The 23,157-nt window shown below is 37.5% G+C and overlaps 1 protein-coding gene across 1 annotated transcript; it reads left to right on the top strand.

Annotated features, from left to right (window-relative positions):
* Positions 1-638: 638 nt before the first annotated feature.
* On the top strand, positions 639-22,892 carry LOC121417810. Its single transcript, XM_041611545.1, has 3 exons — positions 639-857; positions 17,782-18,969; positions 22,223-22,892. Exons 1-3 carry the CDS (start codon positions 823-825, stop codon positions 22,731-22,733), a joined length of 1,734 nt encoding a protein of 577 aa, XP_041467479.1. The 5' UTR covers positions 639-822; the 3' UTR covers positions 22,734-22,892.
* The last annotated feature ends 265 nt before the right edge of the window (positions 22,893-23,157 follow it).

Raw genomic sequence — 23,157 nt, 5'->3', positions numbered from 1 at the left:
AAAGCATTGGAGGGGCACAGCATTGTTCACAAACTGCAGTGCCCCTCCAATGCTTTGTCTCCTCCGGGTCACGGTCCACCACTGGTCAGTGCATATACATGCACTGCGTTGTACTGCGAACGTTTCCCCATTTATCATGTTTATGCCATTTGTAATCTTGTATTCCTTTCGTTACCATACTACATATTCATAACAACTTGGAACTTAATTGTTTATCTTGGCAGTCTATCACTCTTATATTCTTCTCTTTCTTTTCTCTCTTCCTTATTCTTGCATTTTTATTTGTTTTTTTTTGATGCAAAACCAGTTTAAAGGTGCTTCAACAAATCAAGCTTTTAGCATATGTTGCAACACCCTTGTATGTTCATTATTTACTTATGTTTTATATTAATTTATGTAGTATCTGTGTATTCGTTTACATTGTAAACACGCATGAATAAATAAATAGAATATAAAATAAAATAAATATCCCTTTTTCACAAAAGATCAGTCCCCTCCCCCCATCTCTCCTCCCCCCCCCCCCCTCTCCCCCATCCTACACCAACGCCATCACAACATTCAAATGTGTAAGTCGACATAGGAGGGCGTTTGTTTCGACACCGAGAAATTGATACAGATGAATGCGTATTTCTGGCATTCCAGATAAATATTTTACCGCGATACAATCATTACCTTGTCAAGCTCGCAACACATCACCGCCGGAGATGCCGCGCAGAAAGTGATGGTGGCTCTGATGAATCTTGACCTTGTCCTGGAAACTATTGATTGTAGTATTGGAAGACATCAGGGATCATTATTATAAACTTTGAATTCGGATTTAGTATGGATTATCAGTTGTTTGTAACCTCTTTACTTCGGTAAGTATTTTTTGTTTGTAAATCCATCGTTATTATCAAGGCTGTGAAGTGGCTAGGTGTAGCACGTGATAGGAAATCAGATATAATGACAGTTTTCCTTCCTCATTTCATTTTTTCCTAATTGATAGGGTATACTGCCTCAATTACTTCAGTAATCTATTCTGAAAAAATAATCGTTTTAAACATCCACTGATCTTATCCAGTTTTCATTCTAAGTTGCAGGGGATTAAAAAGAATCAAGATGGAGTGCAATTAAGTGGATGAATTGAATTCTGGATTTATTTTGAATCCTACAGATGCATCTTGAAATCTAAAAAAAAAAAATAAATTCAATTTCTTCGAGATTAAAAACTTTTGTGAGAATTCAAGATTTAGTTTTAATCCTATTCAATTCTTTTATTTCATTTCCATTCAAAATATAATACAAAGTAATATAAAGTAATACAAATCAAGTACAATTTTACAGAAGGGCATTCATACTTCGTAAAACAGACCCCCCAAAAAAGTATAATACACAGCATAAATGTAAATGAGGGGGATCCACTAAAAAGCAAAGCTTTTCAGTGGATCCTACCCATAGGTCAATATCTTTTTTTATAAAATATGAGAAACATTAAAGCAGCAATGTTCAATTGTTACTGCTTAAAAGATTAATAGGGCCTATTGTTCAGACTTTTAAAATATTTGGTTACAAAAGTTTCTTCAAACTGTAACTCAGTTTATATAACATCTATACATGTTTAATTTCCTGTTTATAGCCCAAATAAAAGTAAAGAATGACTACACTGTATATACGACACTGTTTATAAAGCTTACCCTATAGATGTTTACACTCTTCAAACGAGACGTGTTTGAAATCTAACAACTTTAATATGAACTGAACTGAATTTATTACCAAATAATGTCAAAATACATCGTTACAGGCCTTGTCATATATACTTCATTGGTAAAAGGACTCCACATAAATAGCAAGTACTGCTAATGGGACGTGGAGCCCCTATCCTACAATGTACATAATCATAATTGATAGAATGAAATAACGTTTAAATAGTGAGTTAACAAATCATGCTCTTCGGCAAATAGCATATCTAGTGTATAAAACAAATGAATAGGTCTAGCACAATAGGGTAAAAGCAAGAATTACATACAAATGAATTAAAACATAGGCCTATATAGAATATTGACAAATGATTGAGGAACTCATGAATATTCTTGTATGAGAATGTTTTCAAGTGCTCTCCTGAAGGAATTTACAGATTAAAGCCGTTTTACTTCATCAGGTAGGCTATTCCAGATTTTTGAACCCATAAATGAATATTGAACCTCAATACATTAAGGGTCAAGTCCACCCCAGCAAAATGTTGATTTGAATGAATAGAGAAAAATCAAATTAGCATAACACTGAAAATTTCATCAAAATCGGATGTAAAATAAGAAAGTTATGGCATTTTAAAGATTCGCTTATTTTTTCACAAAACAGTGATATGCACAACTCAGTGACATGCAAATGAGTCAATCGATGATGTCCATCACTATTTCTTTTGTTTTTTATTGTTTGAATTTTTCAGTATTTATTTTTTTACAGATATGACCATAGGGACCGACTTGACTGAATCATATAGTATTAAGCAATGCTAATATCACATGTTCAGGGAGTAATTGATCACTGTTTCACTTGACAATGGGGAGAAAATTAGAATATTTCATATTTCATATAATAAAATACAAAAGAAATGGTGAGTGGATGACGTCATCAACATCCTCATTTGCATACCAACCAGGATGTGCATATAACTGTTTCAGTATTATGCTTGTTGGATTTTTCTCTTTTTAATCAAATCAATTTTTTGTTGGGGTGGACTTGTCCTTTCAGCATGGTTATTCAAACTCTCCTTAAACAACTACAAAATTCATATAGTAGGCCCCTAAACAATGTTGAATGATATTTTGAACAACGTTTTTCTGCGTACGTCAATAATTGGTGCGTATATCCCACCGGCGACATTCATACACGGATACATCACGTTTTGTTTTATAGTTGTTCATCGAAAACAATCATTAAGAATATATACGCATCTTAAAGGTCAAGTTCACCCTGACGAAAAGCTTACTTAAAAACAGAACAAATTAAAACTATTGATAAAAGTTTAAGGAAAATCCATCCAGAATTTGAAAGTTACTTTTTGATTTTGTGACGTCATATGCAAGCAGCTTCCCATGATATATGGTGTGGTAAAAATAAAAAAACAATGAACTGTAATTAGAAAAAAATGTGTAAATGGTTTAATAAAATAGGCCTACTTCCAGCATATTAACATACAAATCTTTTCCCATAAGCTACTAAAAGAAAACCAATTTTTGGTCATCAGGAACTATTATAGAATAAAAATTACTGTTTTTCCTATTTTGTAATATATGCTGTAGCTTCTCGTATATGACGTCACAAATAAAAAAACATGAAATTCTAATAACCTTCTTAATCATGGATTTTTAATACTCGAATCTTCACCAGAATATGTTTTTCTTTCTTTTGTTATTTTTACTACAATTTTTCACCAGGGTAAAGTTCCCATTTAAAAAAGAGATAGGTATATTTCCGTGTTATTGTTTGTTTGTTGTTCTTTTACTGAGATATCCTGTAAGTGCATATTCTTATCTCTTTTGTCTTTCTCTTTCTTAGCGCCTTTTTCAATTCAATCTTTCTTTTATTGCAACCGTATGGTAAATTTTACATGGTTGGATTATGTACAAATAAAAATGATTGACAATATACATTTGATATTACAGAAATTGATAATTTATATACTTTAATTGAATAAACATTATATTCAAAACGTTTAAAATAGGATTTTATGATTATTTAACATTTAAAAAGAAGAGAAACACGTACACACACATACATAAAATCAAGATACTGTCTTAAATTGCATGCCCATAATAATGCTATTAACATGAAAAACTCTATCCAAACTCACACAAGAATTCGAAATAGTCAACGAAAAGTCCGTATGAAGTGCTTTATAATTTTAATGTTATTATTTATTACTATTATAATATTCACCTACTATAAATTCATTTACAATTAATACGTATTCCTTTTCATTGCTAAAGTAAATGTTACCCATGCAACATCTGTTTTATTTATACAACCAACAATAGCGTGAATATAATTTATCATCTCATTCATGTCATAAATAAGCCGGAAACTCGAAAGCAAAACCGAAACGACATTTTAATGCTGGCAGTAATTCAAAATTGGACGATCGCGTACATAATTATAAATGCATATATTGGAAGCAAACAACACAATCTTATGGACACAATCAATACACTTTAAAATATATAATAATGATAGATGGACAAAACAGCTGGGATAAATATAATGTCAGCCCAATTTAGGTTCACATATACAATTTGTCAACGTGCAATATCTTCAAGCTCAGTATTCTCGTTAAGGCCACCGCACACCTTACGACTGTTCGCGATCCGACTTTGGAACAAATCGCATTTTGCTCATTTTCTGAAAATGTAAATGGAACAAATCATTTTTTTTGAGGTTGAAATTAATTGAAAGTATACTAATATAACAATTTTGAAAGTTTGCGAGCCTTTATTTTGGAGTAAAGGCCAAATTAGTTTCAGATCGTAGCTATGACGTCATTACGACTGGATATTAAATTCGCGTTTTTCTAAGAAGGTTTTATTCTAAGAACGATTATATAGCATCGTCACAGATTTGAAAATAAGTATTCGAAAGATGATTTAGAATATTACACGGTAAGATATTCCATGTCTCAATATTAGCATCAAATTCTACTACATTTTATTCTGAAATTGGGTCGCAGACCAGTCGTAAGGTGTGCGGTCGCCTTTAGATCCCACTTCGTCTGCAAACGATTGAAAGGAAACCAAAAAACTCAAGAGGAGAAGCAATCTTATTAGAAATATTAAAATGAGAGGAACAATTCAATACAAGTTTCATCAAAATCGGTTCCGAAACAAGCAAGTTACGTGTTATGATGCTGCAACAAATAACAGTAAAAAAATTTAGATAATTAACAAAACTAACCAAAACATAAATAAATATTGATCTTACATGTGCATTTCTTGAGGTGACAGATGTGCAATACTATATCCGAGGAATAGTCCAAATTGTTTGGCGAAGATTTCGCAAATTAAAGTTTACAATGATGGCGATGATGAAACTGATGTTGAAGCACGATGAATGAAATAAATCACTGTAACGAATTGAAATATCCGTGAAGACAATGTTGGTGATGATGATTAACCTTCAATTTCAGCAATCCATGGGTTGAAAAGCGGTCATTAAAACAGCTTGATGATCTCGATGAGAACTGAGAATTCCTCTTTCAAAGTAACTGCATGAAACTTTAAGTTCTGATCTGATGAAGTGATCTGATCTAATACTGTATGATAAAGTGATCTTGCTTATATACAAATTATTCACTATTATGGAAGGTTCTAGTATTCACTATTCTAGAGGTTTCTAGTATTGTCTACAAAAAGAACATTCTCCTTCTTTCAGGAGCAGTCAAAGTCTAAAACATTCTTGAATGACCTCAGTGAAATCAACATGTCAACAACATAGCTAATCCTATTGTTCTTTTCCACTGCCGAGGAAGCCCAATTGTCTGCCTTAAATAACAAAATTCCTCGGCCTATTGTGTAGCATTCTCTTTCATGTATCTTTGCAAATTGCAGAAATAACATAAATTACTTTATCTCACTAAATATAGTGCCTAACAAAGCTTTACTGTCAGGACATTCTGGAACACTCTTAAAGAAAAAAAATAACTAAATAAATGAATGTTATTCTTATACATAACATACGGACGTTCAAAATGTCTTGTTGTGCTTTCTATGGGGATTGGCAAACGTGCTTCAAAATGGCTGATTTTGTGGACAACCCTCTATCTGTTTTGTACACAAATTTTCAGATTTCCCCCCTTTATTTTACATGTTCGCATGATCTATTGTGGAGCGTTGTGGCCCAGTGGATAAGTCTTCTGACTTTGAAACAGAGGGTCGTGGGTTCGAATCCCAGCCTTAGTTTTATTTCCTTCAGCAAGAAATCTATCCACGTTGCGCTGAACTCGACCCAGGTGAGGTGAATGGGTACCCGGCAGGATTAATTTCTTGAATGCATGAGCGCTGAAAGACAGCTCGAGCTAAAGCCGGGGTAATAATAATAACAATAGAATATTTCTATATAGATGGCTTTATATAAATGCCTATCATTAGTATTATCACCTCCTGTCCTTGGCAATTATGTGGTGTGAATGAAGTTTGTCAATGACATGTTGTGCACAGAAGGAGGCACGATGCTTTTTTTTTTTAAATAATGACCCTGAATGAGAAAAAAATCTGAAAATTTGTGTACGAAACAAATGGAGAGCTAGCCACAAAACCAGCCATTCTGAGGCACGTTTGCAAATATGAGTATTCCCATAGAAAGTACAACCAGAGTTTTCAAACTCCCATAACTTGTTTATCCTTTAACTGATTTTGATGAAACAAGTTTTAAATTGCTCTTCTAGTTTTATTTTTCAAATAGATTTTCTTCTTGTGTTTTGGTTTCCATTAAGTTTCTAAAGTCAGTTTATAGTTCTAAAAGACACTTAATCAACTATTCATATCGCATCATCGTATAGAGCGGATAACCACAACAATAATGGTGTAAATTATTACAAAGGCATGAAACTTTCACAAGTATTATACTCCGGATAATAGCTGGTTTTATTAAGCGTTTTTTGCCTGAGTACACAAAGCGCTGTCACACAGAGCTGTGTTGCCAGATACGCTCTGAAGCATTCAAAGGATTCCTTCTTACGGGGTATACCCGTTCCCCTCAACTCATACCTGGGTTGAGTGCAGCACAGCGTGGGTGAATTTCTTGCAGAAGGAAAACTGGACCATGGCTTGGTATCGAACCCACGTCCCTGAGATTGAAAGACGATCTCGTGTCTTATCCACTAGACCGCGACGCCTCCACCTGCCTATATACCTAGTCGGTCTAATTATTTACCCCGTCTAGGCGTCTACATATTATTTATTTTTTATTTTTGTCAAATCAAACTTGGTAAAATTAAAATAGCCTTAAAGGCTAAGTGGTGTTACACCAATTAAAGGGGAATGAAAGCTTTGGAACGAAAAGGCTTGTGTCGAAACAGAAAAATCCAAAGAACAAAGAAAGTTTGAGAAAATTTGGACAAATACTGAGAAAGTAATGAGCCTTTGAATCTTGCAGTCACTAATGCCATGGAGATCCTCACATTGGCAATGCAACAAGGATGTGTGATGTCACATGTGAACAACTTTCCCTTTGATCGACCATACCCCCCAAATGTCTCTTTGTGTTTTTTCTTAAGGTGATACAGATTCTTTATCCATGATGTATTTTTAAAAATCTGTATTACATGCCCTCCTAAAGAGAGAACACATGATCTACTGATAGATTTGATAAAAGTGGCAGTTTCAGTGAAATATATACTTAAGTTTTATAGGGGGAGTTATTCACAAGTGACATCATACATCTTTGTCGCATTGCCAATGTGAGGATCTCCATAGCATTTGTGATCGCAATATTCATAACTAACCTTTTTCATTATTTTCATGATGAATAGAAATGGAAGCTACTAAATTGCAAGAAAGTAAAAACATCTGGAATTTCAAATGAGGTTCTCAAGTATTTTGTTTGTCGCACTTATGCGTTTTTTTTTTTAATACTTAGCCAGGAAAGTTTCGGGGGTTTCGATCGAACCCCCAAAATTTTCCAAAGCAAAAGCAAAAAAAAAAGGAGGGGGGGGGGAGGACAAACAGGTTTTCGGATAATAAATATCAAACATTCTCGAGTGATGAATTCCCCCACATCCCCTCTAAAACATATCTTGCTTATCAACTTTTTCAGCCAAAAAATAGAATGAATCGACCCCCCTATTTGAAACTCCCTGGCTACGGGGTCGTCAATGTTAATCATTATATCCGAGAGCTTTCACATTATTGACAAGGGCCCGAGTATAACTGGGATAATCCTTGAGCATACGATGGCAAGGTTGGGAGTTCGAATGTACAAAAAAATATGAACAATTTATCCCCTTTTGATAAAAATTGAGGCGAGACAAAGACAAAAAAAGACCAAAAAAAAAAACAAATAGCTTTGGTGGCAATCGTCATTACATAAAAAGTGAATAGAATGTATCTTTCTGAGGTCCGAATCTCGAAAAGTTCAATTAACAGGACGGCCTGGCCCGAAATTTTGGGCCTACTGTTTTCCTGCCAGTCCGTCTCTCCGGTCACTCGAGTCTACCGCCTTTTCATTCATACACTCTGAAAACCAATCAGTCAAAAATGACTAGTTAATAGGGTCAGCTGGTGCAATTGTTATTCTATTCACATTTGACTAATTTCTAGTCATATTTTACTAGAACAGAGTTAGTTTTGACTAGAATATATGTCAGAAATGTGACTATCAGCGATTGCCATATCAGTGCTCCCAGCTGACTACTGATCTAGTCAATTTGACTGATTTCTTTTACCTGTTTTACCTGTTTTAAGAGAGTGTTTGCAAGAATGCATCAATAGTTAAACCACAACTTTCCGACCAGAGTTTAACCTGTGTGTTGGCTCAGTTGACACTCTGTAAATACTGTGGTGTTAAAACTGACACCAATTGGTGTTAATAGAGGACCACATCCTGAGGTGTTAAAATAACACCCTAGAGATTGAACATAACACCAAAGAGTGTAAATGTAACAACCATAGGTGTTGGAATAACACCGGTGTAAAATAACTGATGTGGTCCTCTATGTACACAGATTAACACCACAGTTTTTGCTGTGCAGAGAGTTCATCTCCATGGTCTCACAATCAAGGTTTGGGTTTCAAAGCCCGGCCCCGTCAGACTAAAAGCCCCGGGGGGCCACTTCCATTCACGAGTGGATACCATGCGCGACCACGGGGTCACGAAAAGCACCCTAAACACGTAATTTCCATATTATGAAAATGCACCCCTTAACAAGTATTGGCGTGTGCTGTGAAGCCCTACCCTTAACAAGTATTGGAAACAAAACGATACTCTTGACAAATATTTCCTGAAATGAACCCTTAAACAAGTACAGGAATGTTTTATTGTTACGGGTCCTTCGGTCGTCGGCTTTACCTTATTTGGTTAAGTACGACCCCACCTTCTACACACGAAGTGTTGGGGCAAAAAGGACATCCTTTATAAAACATTTTAATATTTTGTTTTACCATCCCCGCAAATTCGACCCTAAACACGTAATTTTCCTAGCGAAATAGATACCCTTTTTTCATTATTTTTGTGTTTTTGACACCCTTATCACGTTACGTACGTAACGTGCCCTATCGTGAAAAAGACATCCTTTTTACATGTTTTTTTTTTTTTTGGTCGCGCATGGTATCCACTCGTCAATGTAAGTGGCCCCCGGGGCTAAAAGCTAGACTTTCAAAGAGTTGCTGCTACACCCCCTTGGGCGTCCAACGATTGAAGGGATAGAGCCTCGTCGTTTTGAACTTTAAGCTGCGCAGTGGCTGTCGGGCCCACGATCAATTGGGCAAAGCAAATTTTCTGAATATTTAATTTCATGTCTATGTCGAACAATAAAATATGGATTTTATTTTTAACATAATTCAAGATTCCACCCGAGTTCAGAATACGGCCCGAAGTGCTTAAAACCACAGTCACCCCTTCACTGCGGGTGAGGAAATGTAAACAACTCGCAAACAATGATGTTATTTTTGCTTTGTTGCTAGAATTTATTTGTGTTTTCCTTCTTTTTTTGGTTCAGAGTATACGCAGACCGTAAAACGTGGAACGTTTCCAAGGTAAAAAGAAAATGAACAACGAGGAGCATTTTCTTTGACACCTAAAAGTTGTTTTATACAGAGTGGCAATATAGGCCACATTGGTAGGGTGGGATCAATCAAAAAGAGGCATTTTCCCCCTAAAGAATGGGTGTGTGAGTGTGTGAGGGGTTAAGGTAGAACGTGTGTGTGTGTGTGTGTAAATTGGTTTATCCTGACTTTTATAAATCAGTTATACATTTTTGGAAGGAGTTTCTGCATTTATTGTAGAGTCAAAACAGATTTACAATACATAAACATAATTATAGTATTACATCACAGTACATGCAATGCAACAAGTTAGAACCAAAGTAATAAACAAGTGAAGCGCTTCTGGCAGTCTCACCTGCATCACGCGTATAGCAGCAGTGCTGATTTTGAAAACTACTATAAAATAATTATTCACAAAAACACTATAATGTTACAGTACTATGTTCATTGACAATAAATTACATTTGACCTTGATCATGCGACCTAATACTTGTCAGTGATACTTTATTACCTTTGAAAGTTATGACAGCAATCTAAAGGCCACTGCACACATTACGACCCGACTGGTCGCGTCGGCGACTGGCTTGCGACTGGGTGAGGGGAGATGTGACGTCACAGCTCTTGTCAGCAGTGAGCGTCGCAGACCGCGTACCGGTCAGATGGGACTTTTTGCAATCCTCACCGACGATGATATTGGGTTCCCTCACACAAAAGTTAACGCTTAATCATACACTTGATTTTTAAGATTGATTGTACATTATAGTCAAAAGAATCAAACGTAGAAAACTGCTATACAATCAATGCTAAGCTTTGTGTTTCAGGGGGGTTACAAGCCCTACAGATCTGCTTTTCGTGTGTAAAATCCTTTCCCGCGACACTCGCACCATACACACACGTATATTACGACTGATGGCTGGAGATATTCGAAATGCAGGACCTAAAATAGATTATGACATGGATAAGTACAAACAAATCGAGTACATATTGAGTGAGGAAAAACTTACTGAATGAAGGCTTAGATATAGATCATTACAGTCCATCGAATCGATATTGCATTTAATGTGGATTATTGGTGGATCACTGGCAATTGATTTCATGGGTCAGATCAAGCTCTCTAGCCGAAACGATTTCCGTACTCAGCATGTGCAATATACGTTTGAGCATGGACCCTAGGGTCCATGGTTTGAGCTTACGGATTTCTTTTGTTCTATTGTTTACGCCTTCTACACAAACGATATGCCTGTAGGCTGTAGCACACGATGTAATGGGCATTAGGTTTTACTTTCCCCAGAAATGGGGATTAGATTCAAATTCCGGGGACCACTTCGGACTTCCATTGATGAGTGGATATCAGGCGCGACCATGATATGGGGTTTCGAAAAGCACCCTAAAAATGGAAGTAAGTCTTTTCCAGATTATGAAAATGCATCTCTTAATAAGTATTTGGGTTGTGACACCCTACAAGTATTGGATATATATCCCTTTTTTAGCATTTTAAACATCGTTTTGACACCCTTATAACGTTACATAGGACTATACGTAACGTACTTGCCCAATCTGCCCCCTTTTACGCGTGGTTGCTCCTGGTATCCACTAATCAATGAAAGTGCCCCCCCCCCCCCGCGGGCGGCCTCTCGAGCTTTAGGAGGAGTCAAATGTGGCTTTGAAAAGTCGTCCTCAATCGGATATATCGCTGTTACCATAGTAGCAACCAGAATTTTGAACACGAAACGCATATTGAATGTTTTCGTCGCAGATGCGAAACGAAAAAAAAAATCTCATGTCACACAATTTGCATTGCAGGACAGAGTTTTACGACCATGATGACGGGCCCCAAAAGTCCCTTCCAAAATCAACTACCGTTGTAAATTAGCGTGCGCGTCCTCAAATGAAAGGTCGGGATCGACAAGTCGGAAGGATTTGACATGTCGAATCCTTATGATAGCCATTCTGGAAAAAGAGGCCTGTTTAAAGTTTAAGAAGAATTTTGGGGTAAAGGTTGGGAACCGGTCTATTTCACACAATTCAAATATGCTGAATCTGATGGGATTGGTTCCCAAGGTAATTTCTCATGTTTTGACCACCTAATTTGCATAAAGAAAATGGCTGCAAAATCGATAATTCAGAATATTATTATGACAATGTTCTTTACTTATATTCGCTTTCATAGACATGAATACTGCAAAATCCTGCATACATACGTACCTTTCGGGAAAAATCGTTTTGTTTCCGGCTAATCAATTATACAGATTTATGCATATTTTGGATCATTATGCTTTAATTAAGTCGCCGACTGAGTGAGGGGAGATGTGACGTCACAGCTCTTGTCAGCTTGAGCGTCGCAGACCGGTCAGGGTCAAGTCGCAAGGAAAGGATTTGACATCCTTATGACTGGATCGCAAGCTCAATCCAACCTCCAGCCAATCAGACAACAGAGTTGCATTACGCGTATTATGATAAACAACGTGCGGTGGCCTTAATGATAATCTCCAAAGTGGCCAAGTCCATTGACCTTTGACATTGGTCATGTGACCTGAAACTCGCACAGGATGTTCAGTGATACTTGATTACTCCTATGTGTCCAAGTTTCATGAAATAGTCCAATAAACTTTCAAAGTTATGACATGTTATGATGGCAATTCAACAAATACCCCCAACATGGCCAAAGTTCATTGACCTCATATGACATTTGACCTGGAACATGTGACCTGAAACTTGCACAGGATCTGCAGTGATACTTGGTCACTATTATGTCCAAGCTTCATGAATCAGATTTATAAACGTTCAAAGTTATGATGGTAATTACCGAAATTATCAATTATCGAAACAGCACCAGTTTGGAATCAAGTCGATGCTGTTTTAATACTAATTGGTGTTGTATATTACACCTTTCTGGTGTTAGACCAAAACGAAACTGGTGTTGTTTAACACTTCTCTGGTGTGGACTATATAGATTCTTGGCTGGTGTTGAATTAATACCGGACTTGTTGCAGTGTAATGATGATAATAATATATGGGACATACAATATGCACAGACAACTGACAATATAGATTCCGGGCTGGTGTTGAATTAATACCGGACTTGTTGCAGTGTAATAATGATAATAATATATGGGACATACATGCACAGACAAATGACAAAACCATATTAAAAACTTAACATATGCTGATTCATGATTTCTATTCATTCGTTTTGTATGATGTATGATTTGAATTAGATTAAATATCATTATTTCCTCATTCCGGTATTGATTTATCACCAGTCCGGAATCTATATATGTCCACACCAGATAAGTGTTAAACAACACCAGATAAGTGTTAAACAACACCAGATTCGTTTTGGTCTACAACACAAAGTAGTATCAGAACAACATTGGTTTGATTCCAAATTGGTGTTGTTTCAATACTTCTCTGGCGTGGACATATATTCCTGGCTGGTGTTAAATCAACCCCGGGGGAGGGGGGGTGGGGCACTCGACCAAAAAAGTGGTTGGGGTGTGCCGCGGGCGAGACAAAAAACGGGGAACTTGGAGCGGGCTAATTGTAAAAAAAAGGAGGGTCCTCGGAACAACCAGTGAAATGCGCGAATAGTGACTTGTTTTTTACGGTTAATCGCAACTCTGTAGACTGAGGTGCTGTGGGTAAGTGGATAAGTCACCGGACTTTGAACCAAAAAAAAAATCCGGGATTTAAATCCCATCACAGCTCTCACGTCCTTTGGCAAGACACGTAATCTACATTTGCCACTCTCCACCCAGTTGTAGTAAATGGGGAGTGTAACCCCATTTACTACAACTGGGTGGAGAGTGGCATAGGCGGCGGAAGCGGGGGGGGGGGGGGGGACGTGTCCCCCTAAATTTGAGGAGGGGGGGACGGTCCCCCCTTACATTTGTTGTTGATGACTTCTTTTTTTTTTTTTTGCTTGTCAATTTATTTTCCTACGTCCCCCCTAAAATTTTTGGGTTGAGAACCTTTTTTTTTTGGTTGTCCCCTCCTAAAATTTTTCGCTTCCGCCGCCAATGGTTACACTTCGTAATTCCGAAGGTTCGTTAGTCCGAAAACGAAATGAAGAACGAACCTCATTTCGTTTTCGGATGAACGAACCTTCGGAACAACGAACATCATTTCGTTTTCGGATTAACGAATCTTCGGAACAACGAACCTCATTTCGTTTTTTGGGATTAACAAACCTTCGGAACAACGAACTATAGTTCGCTTTCGGAATATCCGAACCTTCGGAATTACGAATGTATACGATAAATGGGCACCCGGTAGGAAGGAATTACTTGAATGCACGAGCGTCCGATCAGGATATAGCCGTGCTAATTAAATAATTTAGCCGGGGTAACAGTATGCAACATTTAATTTAGAAAAAGATTGACAGCAGATTTAATGCATAAGATATTTATCACTGCAACTTATTTGTTTTTACAAGGGAGACATGTCATACACACATAATATCAAATAACTGTGATTCATATATAGTAGCATAAGTGTGGACATAACTTATTAGCCTATATATTGCGAATTCAAATTCAAATCAAATGTTTATTGATATAAAATCCTGATTTATAAGGATCATCATCAAAAACAGAAACATTCATGACGGCGTGGCTATACATGTTAGAGAACCCATACTAACAAGCTTTGCTTTCCAGTGGATTCCCTTTTTTCATTTCTGTGTAATGATATTTCTGTGTCATGCTTTACATTGTACTTTTTGTTAGATTTTGGAATGAAAAAGAATGAATGCAATCAATCAATCAATCATGTACTTTTTATTGAAATAAATATAACTTTTGAATTCGATCACCTTATTTTTTACCATCATTTGAAGAAATTGTCAGTGTTTTGCTGTTTTTTTTGTTGGACATGAAACGAATGAATGAACCAAGGAGACAAAAGATTGAAATATGTTATTTATTATGAGAGCAGCTTACCCCAAATACCATAGTACATGTACTCGTATTAAACAGATATGATATTGATAACCGCTTTGGCTCATGTTCAAGGTCACTGCACTCTCATGAACAATCGAGAGAAAGCGAAGCCAGGAACATTATATCCAAGCCATTGACGAGTCAATACAAAGGGGAGTCATATGAGAGAACATAATTAAATGGTACTTGGAGTTCAATTACCACATTGAAAATAAAATTATACGAGCAAAACACCGATCTCATCAAAATCGGATCATGTTCATTTGATTGTATAGTTGTGTAGGCCTAATATTTCGGTCATGTCGGCGTGAATAGACAGAGGAGCTGACGATATCACGCCCCTTCATGGGCGTATGCAGCATTTGGGGTAAGGCTACCTCCAGCTATCCCCCTTCCCCCCGAAATTATGAAAACTTACATTTTTACAGAACATTTTCACAAAATTCACCACTTGGTACTTATCTTTAAAACAAATCTTGAAAAATAAAGTCCTGACAATAACAGTGTGTTATTCTCGGGGCTAGAAATTTGATTAATGTCAGAAATAAAATATCACCCCCCCTCCCCACCAGAAAAAAGGGGGAATGACACCAACCACTGGTGTCGATCCGTGACGTCATACAATAGGTTCACAACATAAATCGACACTGGTGACACCAACAACGGTTTCCTATTTATTGCAGCAATAATAATGACACTACTTGATGATATTAATTATAATAATGATAACAATGATAATCAAATAGTGTTAATAATTATGATATTAATAATGATAAAAAGCATATGATCAATAATAAAAATATGAATAGCAAATTAACAATGAAATAAATATTGAAAGATACAGGTTATTCTCATGGCGTCGTTGGGTATGGAGCAAGCGCGCAGTTATCACCCTCAACTGATAATCAAATCAGATTTATTTTGAAATACAAGGGAACAATGTGTCATGATTTTTCGCAGCAAGCAAGGATAATCTCATTGATGTTAATGAGGAGCTGACGACAACGAGACCATCGTAATTAACTCTTCAAAATCTTTCATGAATCTGAATGAAATTTATTTGTAAAAGCACGTCGATTCATCGCAACAATAATTTTTGATTTCGAATCTTTAGTGATGAAACTGTGTCTCTACCTTCAACATGTTCAAGATATTTGAAATTGGTTGTGATATGTCATTTCCTCCCTTGAAACAGAATGAACACGTGAATTTAGACATTATCAAGGAGTGAATGAATGAAGGAATGAATCCAGATTGATTATAGAGTTTATGAATCAGACTGGATCCATTCTAATATCACCAGTTGTTTACATGTTAATATAGTATAGTAGAGTAGTATAGAATTTATTTTAAAAAAAAAATACAAAACGGAGGATTAGCCCATTTTCAGTTTTATCGACATGACTACTGTTCTTCCATGGGGTCCAACCAATACAAACCAATACAAAAGAAAAGAAATATATATATATTTATATATACTTAATGAATATAAAAACTTTTATACTTTTCATTACGGAGTGTTTATATTTTTTTAACTGTTTATTGGAGCAACTCCGAGCAGAACATTTCCACTTTGTTTTATTTATATATATATATATATATATATATATATATACACTGTTAAAAAACACGTGATTTTCCCCCCAAGAGAGAAAATATTTTGCAAAAAGGAATAACAGAATCATTCTGTTAATTCATAAAACAGACAATTTTCTGCAATTTAATAGAACAGGTCTGTTTAAAAAGGGAATAAGGGTGTTTTATTAAAGGAAATTTGTAAGGTTCCATACACCGAGTACAAATTTCCTGTGGGTTTACACGATCTTGTAAGATTACATGTGTTCTCGAAACTCTGCTGCAGGAACTTCTTTTATTTTAAGGTTAAATTTTCTAACAGTGTTTGTATTACACCCGAATGAAAATACAAATTACACGTTATTTTCTATGTAATATTGTGTACAAGGTAAAACGCGGCATACTAAACGATGGTGTTCGGGATTCCGTCTCTTGTTGTTTCAAGGACGGCTCCTATTTATTTACTCTAACTCTATCGAGACAGTTAGCACAATAAATATAGATCGCATAACGAGTATGAGGGTCAAATCTCAAATATGAAGGTCGAGTAAGCGAGACTGTTATCATTAGAGCATCTTGCCAAATTCAATGCGCTCCTCCGGCGAGTGATATAACGCTGCACTTATGGCTGCATCAGCGTGGGGCCTAGAGAAGCAGTTGCCCTTACTCCGCAGACATTTTGCAAACTTGTAATTTGTTTCCTACCCCCCCCCCCCCCTGCCACAAAATCCTTCGATTTCTTCCATAAGAATCTTCAACCCATATGAAAAGCTTGGTCGCTGTGCTCCCTCGGTTTCAGGTTTTTCGATTTTTTTATATCATCGCCCCCCCCCCCGCCGCCGCCGTAGAAATTAAAATATCTAGGGGGCAACAGCCTCAAAATAGTGCGTTGTTTGCCCTATCCAATTTTTTTTGTTTTGTTTTAATATTGACGATACTACGTGGATAACGCGAAAGATAAAACATTCTGCTGAAGAGGGCCATACAGCACGAATTAAAAAAAATGATTAAAAGAAATCCTCGCAATCAATATCTGTTGGGTGGAGCTATGCTCTGGCACTTATGCTGCGAATCTATTCTTATGCAAGACAGTGTTCGAGTGAATTCGGTGGTATTCTGTTCTCCATCCGCGAATGCAAGACAATTCGGGAGGGATTCGGAAACATTCCCATACGAATTCGGCTCGTTTTGAAATGGTCAAAACCAGCCGAATACCCTCCAATAGACCCAATTGCGGCCGCGACTAATTTGATTCTGCTCACTTTCGGGATGTACTCAGATGAACATAAAAACTCTATAGCAAAGTGCCCGTCATGACAAAGAGCAACCAACCAGTGTTTGTAATAAAAACTGATGAATCAAGACTACAGCTTAGTCATATGACTAAAGTCATAACATACGTCTCTTCTACATGTATGTAATTCGAATAATACCAGCCATTCGTTTTGAACTCATATTTTGTTTTGAGAGGAATGATTGTAGAATTGAAGCAAATCGATTTCAGTAATGAATTGTTTTTCTTGTTCATGTTGTAGTGTTTTGAGGAACATGATACTTCGGAGAAAGTTCATTGCCCTGGCTGCCATTCTCAGTGCTGCTTGCTACTTGCAACTGTTTCTTCTCATCGGACAGACCGACCTGAACAACGGCAGGGACATCATCATCCCCGTCAGGTCACCAGACTTAGAAGAGCCGAGGAGGACCATCTCCTCGAACGGATCAATGACGAAAGACACAAGGGAATCAGGGTCTTTGAGCCAAGCTTTGACCCGATCTTGGACCACAGGAAACAACCACGTGAAACAACCACGTTACAGGAATTTCAGGACAAATTTAGAGGTAAAAAATGCCGTGGTTAATAATACCTTGGTGTCAAGGACTAAGCCAATGATACAACAGTTCAATTATGGAAGGGAATCCACGATAAACCACACCATAGCAAACGACAATGACCTTACGTATCACAAAGGCTCCTGGAAGAACCCGGGTGTGAAAAATCTTTCGGGTATTCCAATGACAACACGCTTACGAAATCAATCCGCGGTAAAGCAGGGCGCCGATCCAGAGGCAAACTTCTTGGTAAAGCAGCCCCAAAACGGTACGGAATCGAAACAAAAGCAACAAATTGTTGACAAGAAGCTTCGAGAGCTTGACGCAGAATCTGTACTCCTCAAAGCCGAGATTGATCACCGGAAGATACATGTTTCGACGACAAGAGCCCCATCCCACCGCTGCCACCGAAATGTACACCTGTGGGCTAACGCAGCCAACGAACTGGGATACCGTAAAGGTAAACACCTGATAGACTGCCCCAGAAGTGTCTGCGATGTCCAGCTAACCCTCGACATGGACGTCAACACCATGCAGGAGAATGAAGCACTTGTCCTGTTCCATTGGTCGAGCTGGGACTGGGAAAAGCTGCATAGCTTTCGGCCACCAGGACAGAAATGGGTCTTCTACACCCTAGAGAGTCCTCGGCACACACGGTTTCATGTCATCCCGCCAGACAAGTACTATAATACTTCGTATGATTACATAATGACATTCAGGTACGACTCGGACTTCCGTGCTGATTACGGGCAATATAGGGCCGGGATACCGGAGCTTGAGGTGGACGACAATCAAAATTGGGCGGAAAATCGAACCAAGCTGGTTGCCTGGATGGCATCGAACTGCCGCGGCACAACGTGGCCAAGAATGGACTTTGTTCAGAGGCTCTCAAGGTAAGAGTTAGCTAGAAGAACATTCGGACCCCGTCTGACAAAGAGTTGCGATTGATCCAATCAACCAGACCTATGGAAAGCCAGTAACGCCAAGTATAACGCATGGTTGTTCAAAATATGTTGTAGATATGATGCGTTCATCAATTCTCTAAAATCATTGTGATCTTTTTGCCGACAAAGGAGATTGTGACAATTTCCTGCCGGATTTTTTTTAGCATTGACAGATTTCCATACAGTTGAGGTTGATCAGATCAATGGTAACTCTTTCAAGACGGGATCGGTTTTATAGTGCAGCATTACTACTACCTGTTTGACCATTCAGGATAATAAATCATGGTAGCATTACACGAGCAACTGTTAATCTTCAAATCGGCAACATTGATGTTTTACTTTCATAGCTCTATGGTTAATGCATTAAGCCTCTCCAAAAACAGCCTGCTGTTCTTGATGTGGTCAATTGCGAGTTTTCGCAATGCCACGCAGAACACACCTTACATGTCTTAGAACACATTATAAATGTCTTGAAATGTTCGTCGAATGACTAAGAACGTCATCCATAGTCCAGGGGAGCGTTTTATGAAAGGACTTGTCAGACGTTTTATCCGACAAGTCCCATTTTATCCGACAGTTACTATAGTAACAATGCCTCTGAGCCAATCAGAATCAAGAAAATAAGTCAGACCTGACAACTTGTCAGAAAAAAAATGTTGATGAAATGGTCCCCAGGGCCCCATCTTACAAAGGGTTACGATTGATCCAATCAATTGTAACTCTATGGAAATCAACCAGTGTCATCGTTTTTTCTACACAAAATTTGCAAATTGTCCTTTGTAAACAAAATGAGAACACACCAAATTGTCGGGTAATCAATGAATTTATGGATATGCATTCATATGTAGATAATTTTTGAGCAAACATGCGTTTTATATGTTGACTTTGCTGGCTTTCCATACTTATAATAATAATATTATAGGATATTTATATTGCGCACATATCCACCTTGTTAGGTGCTCAAGGCGATCCTATATTACCCGGCTAAGCTAGGCGTTCATAGCGCACACAGCTTTTCAAGGAATTACTTCCTACCGGTACCCATTTACCTCACCTGGGTTGAGTGCAGCACATTGTGGATCACTTTCTTGCTGAAGGAAACTACGCCATGACTGGGATTCGAACCCACGACCCTCTACTTGAGATAGATCGGATCAACCACAACTCTTTGTAAGACGGATGAAACTGCTGTTTTGATTCACCACATTTCGACAAAGACTTATTGGCTGTTCCTTGTGATGAAGGGCATTGACAATACATTGTTCTGCGTCACTGTGCGAAAATATCCTATTAGTGGCGTCCAATTGTCAATATAAAATGACAAACCGCATTACGTCACATCAACGAATTCGCCTCCAACAGACCCATAGTAAATCATCGCAAATGACGAACGCTTTAAATACGTCTGGGTCTCGTCTTACAAAGAGTTACGAGTGATCCAATCAACTACAACTATGGAAAGCCAGCAACGTCAACATCCAAAACACAAGTTTGTTCAAAATATTTTCTAGATATGACATATGAAGACTTTACTTGCAAAAGGGGTTAGGTCCACTTTGGACCATTGCGAGAAAAACCATGTTTTAATTCTCACTTATTGCAATATTCTTATAAGAAACTATATTGCCATGATGTACTACCCTATCATGTGAATATAAATTTGGGTATAAAAGAAATCTACCTGTCTTCAAATATTTTCTATATATTTTTGAAAAAAATATCATTGTGGACCTATCCCTTTTGCAAGCAAACTGAAATAAATCCAATCTCTTTTGATTAAAAAAGTGATTTTTCTTTGCCACTTTCATTTTAATTTAAAATTTTGTTTGGTATCATCAGTGACTAAAAATTTAGAGCTTTAGAGACAGAAAACGATAAAATTAATGAAACATGGACCTAACCCCTTTTGACAAAGGAGTTCTTCAGAAGAGTTTAGTTGCAAAAGGGGTTAAGTCCACTCCAAGAAAATCTTTTTTTTTATTCTCGCATATTGCCATATTTTTATGCGAAACTGAATTTTCATGATACCCTTCCATGAGAACATAAAATTGGGTATAAAAGAAATCTACCTGTCCTCATTTGTTTTATGATATTCTTTACCAAAAAGATTCTATGTGGACCTAACCCCCTTTGCAACTAAACTGAAATGAACCTAACCCCTTTTGAAAAAGGTGATTTTTCTTTGCCATTTTAGTTCACTTTATGATAGGAATTTCAACTTTTCTTTGGTATCATCTCATAGAGTTACTAAAAATCTATACATTGAGACATAAAAATCAAATTTGATGAAAAATGGACCTAACCCCTTTTGCAGGTGAGCTCTTCATATATATATATTTATACATTCATAGTTTTCATGAAATTCAGTGTACTTCACCTTGTTGATAAGTCGTTTTTTTCCAGAGTCTAGGACGAAACTGCTACTTTGATTAACCACATTGTATAAAGAAATAATTACGACATTGGTGGGATTCCATATACTTGAGGTTGATTGAATCAATCTTAACTTTTTGCAAGACGGGGCCCGGGTGACGGTCGGTGTCGTATGCCAGGGTGCCTCTTGCATTTAAATTTGTTTATACCGTCAAAAAAGGGCATACAGATAGCGCGCCTTGGGATGCTTGCCCCCCCCCCCCCCCCCTCCCGCAAAAAGGAAAATAAATGAATTAGTAAATAAATAAATCATAACCAGGAAAAAAGAGAAAAGGAAAGAGAGAAGAGTGAGTATTCTATTTTGCTGAATATTATGTCAAAATCTATCACGAAATTTGCAATAGATATCGAAAAAAATTCCCGCTCGCAACTTTTATTCAATTTTGCCCGATACGCCATAATTGCCCCCTCAAAATTTTGGCTCATATGATAAACCACTGCCGTCAAATTTCAAACATTCAATTCGACTGACAATGTTAAGCAGTAGGTGAGTCATAAGTTATCGACCCCCCCCCCCCCAGAGCTCCCTACCTTATGTCTTTGCTTTTATTATCATTGGGTGGTTTCAAGTCCGATGTTAGTGTTGGAAGGGCAATTTGGATTAGATTTCCTAGCTCAAAAACCTATTCTGAGATTACAAAAATAATCCAGATCACAATATTGACACCTTTTATGATTAGTGTTATACTCATGTAAACATTGATCTCAAACCAACACCAAAGGGTCAACACTGAACTTGAAATTACTCATTCTGCTCATATTTTTGCAGACACATCCCAGTTGATATGTATGGAAAGTGTGGCAATCTCAGCTGTCCTCCCGGTACTCAAGAGTGCAAAGAAAGACTGAAGCAGTACAAGTTCTACCTCGCTCTCGAGAACAGTGAATGCACGGACTATATCACCGAGAAGTTCTGGATCCAGGCCCTGGTTCGGGGTCTGGTCCCAATCGTGTATGGTCCTCCACGGAGCGACTATGAAAAGGTCGCACCTCCGAATTCCTTCATCCATATCCAGGACTTCGCGACGACGAAGGAACTGGCAGCGTATTTGCAGAGAGTGGACGAAGACGACGCGCTGTATAACGCGTATTTCCAATGGAAGAAGGTTGGGTCCTTGAAACCTTACGGGACTGAACCGAGTATCTTCTGCCAGCTTGGGGATCGCTTGACAGCCGACGAGAGGGCGCTGCAGGCTGGAACATACGTACCTTCTCCGCAAAAAGACTGGAAAGTCTGGTGGGGCCAATCATGTAGAAGGCTGGGAGATATACCCGAGTAGCTGTTCTCCTATTATTCGATTTTCAATCAGCCTTAATTACCGTGTGTGCATCAAATTATTTTTATTCAAAGTGGTGGATTGAGTATACTTTCTGGGAAATATTTATTGTCTGCGAAGCATTAAATTGGAAACTGGGGGAGGTAGTAAGGATGGTCGAGTTCACACGGCCCGTATTCTGAGGCTAAGTTTAACTTAGACCTCGGTCTAACTGTATCCTAATATTAGTGAAAGCGACAGATGTCAACATCTCCTTTACATTCGTGACATAATTATATAATCATGTTTCTCATTCTTACTGATTATTTTCTTATAATAATTTAATAATGACACACATTGTATTAGTTATTATGTCCATAGGGTTGTGAGTAAATTGAGTGTTAAATAAGTTGATAGATGACATCAGCACTGTTTAGGGTTTGTGTCG

This window comes from Lytechinus variegatus, chromosome 6 (assembly GCF_018143015.1).
Source record: "Lytechinus variegatus isolate NC3 chromosome 6, Lvar_3.0, whole genome shotgun sequence".
Classification (NCBI taxonomy): Eukaryota; Metazoa; Echinodermata; class Echinoidea; order Temnopleuroida; family Toxopneustidae; genus Lytechinus; species Lytechinus variegatus.
This window is presented reverse-complemented; position numbering and strand designations above follow the sequence as displayed.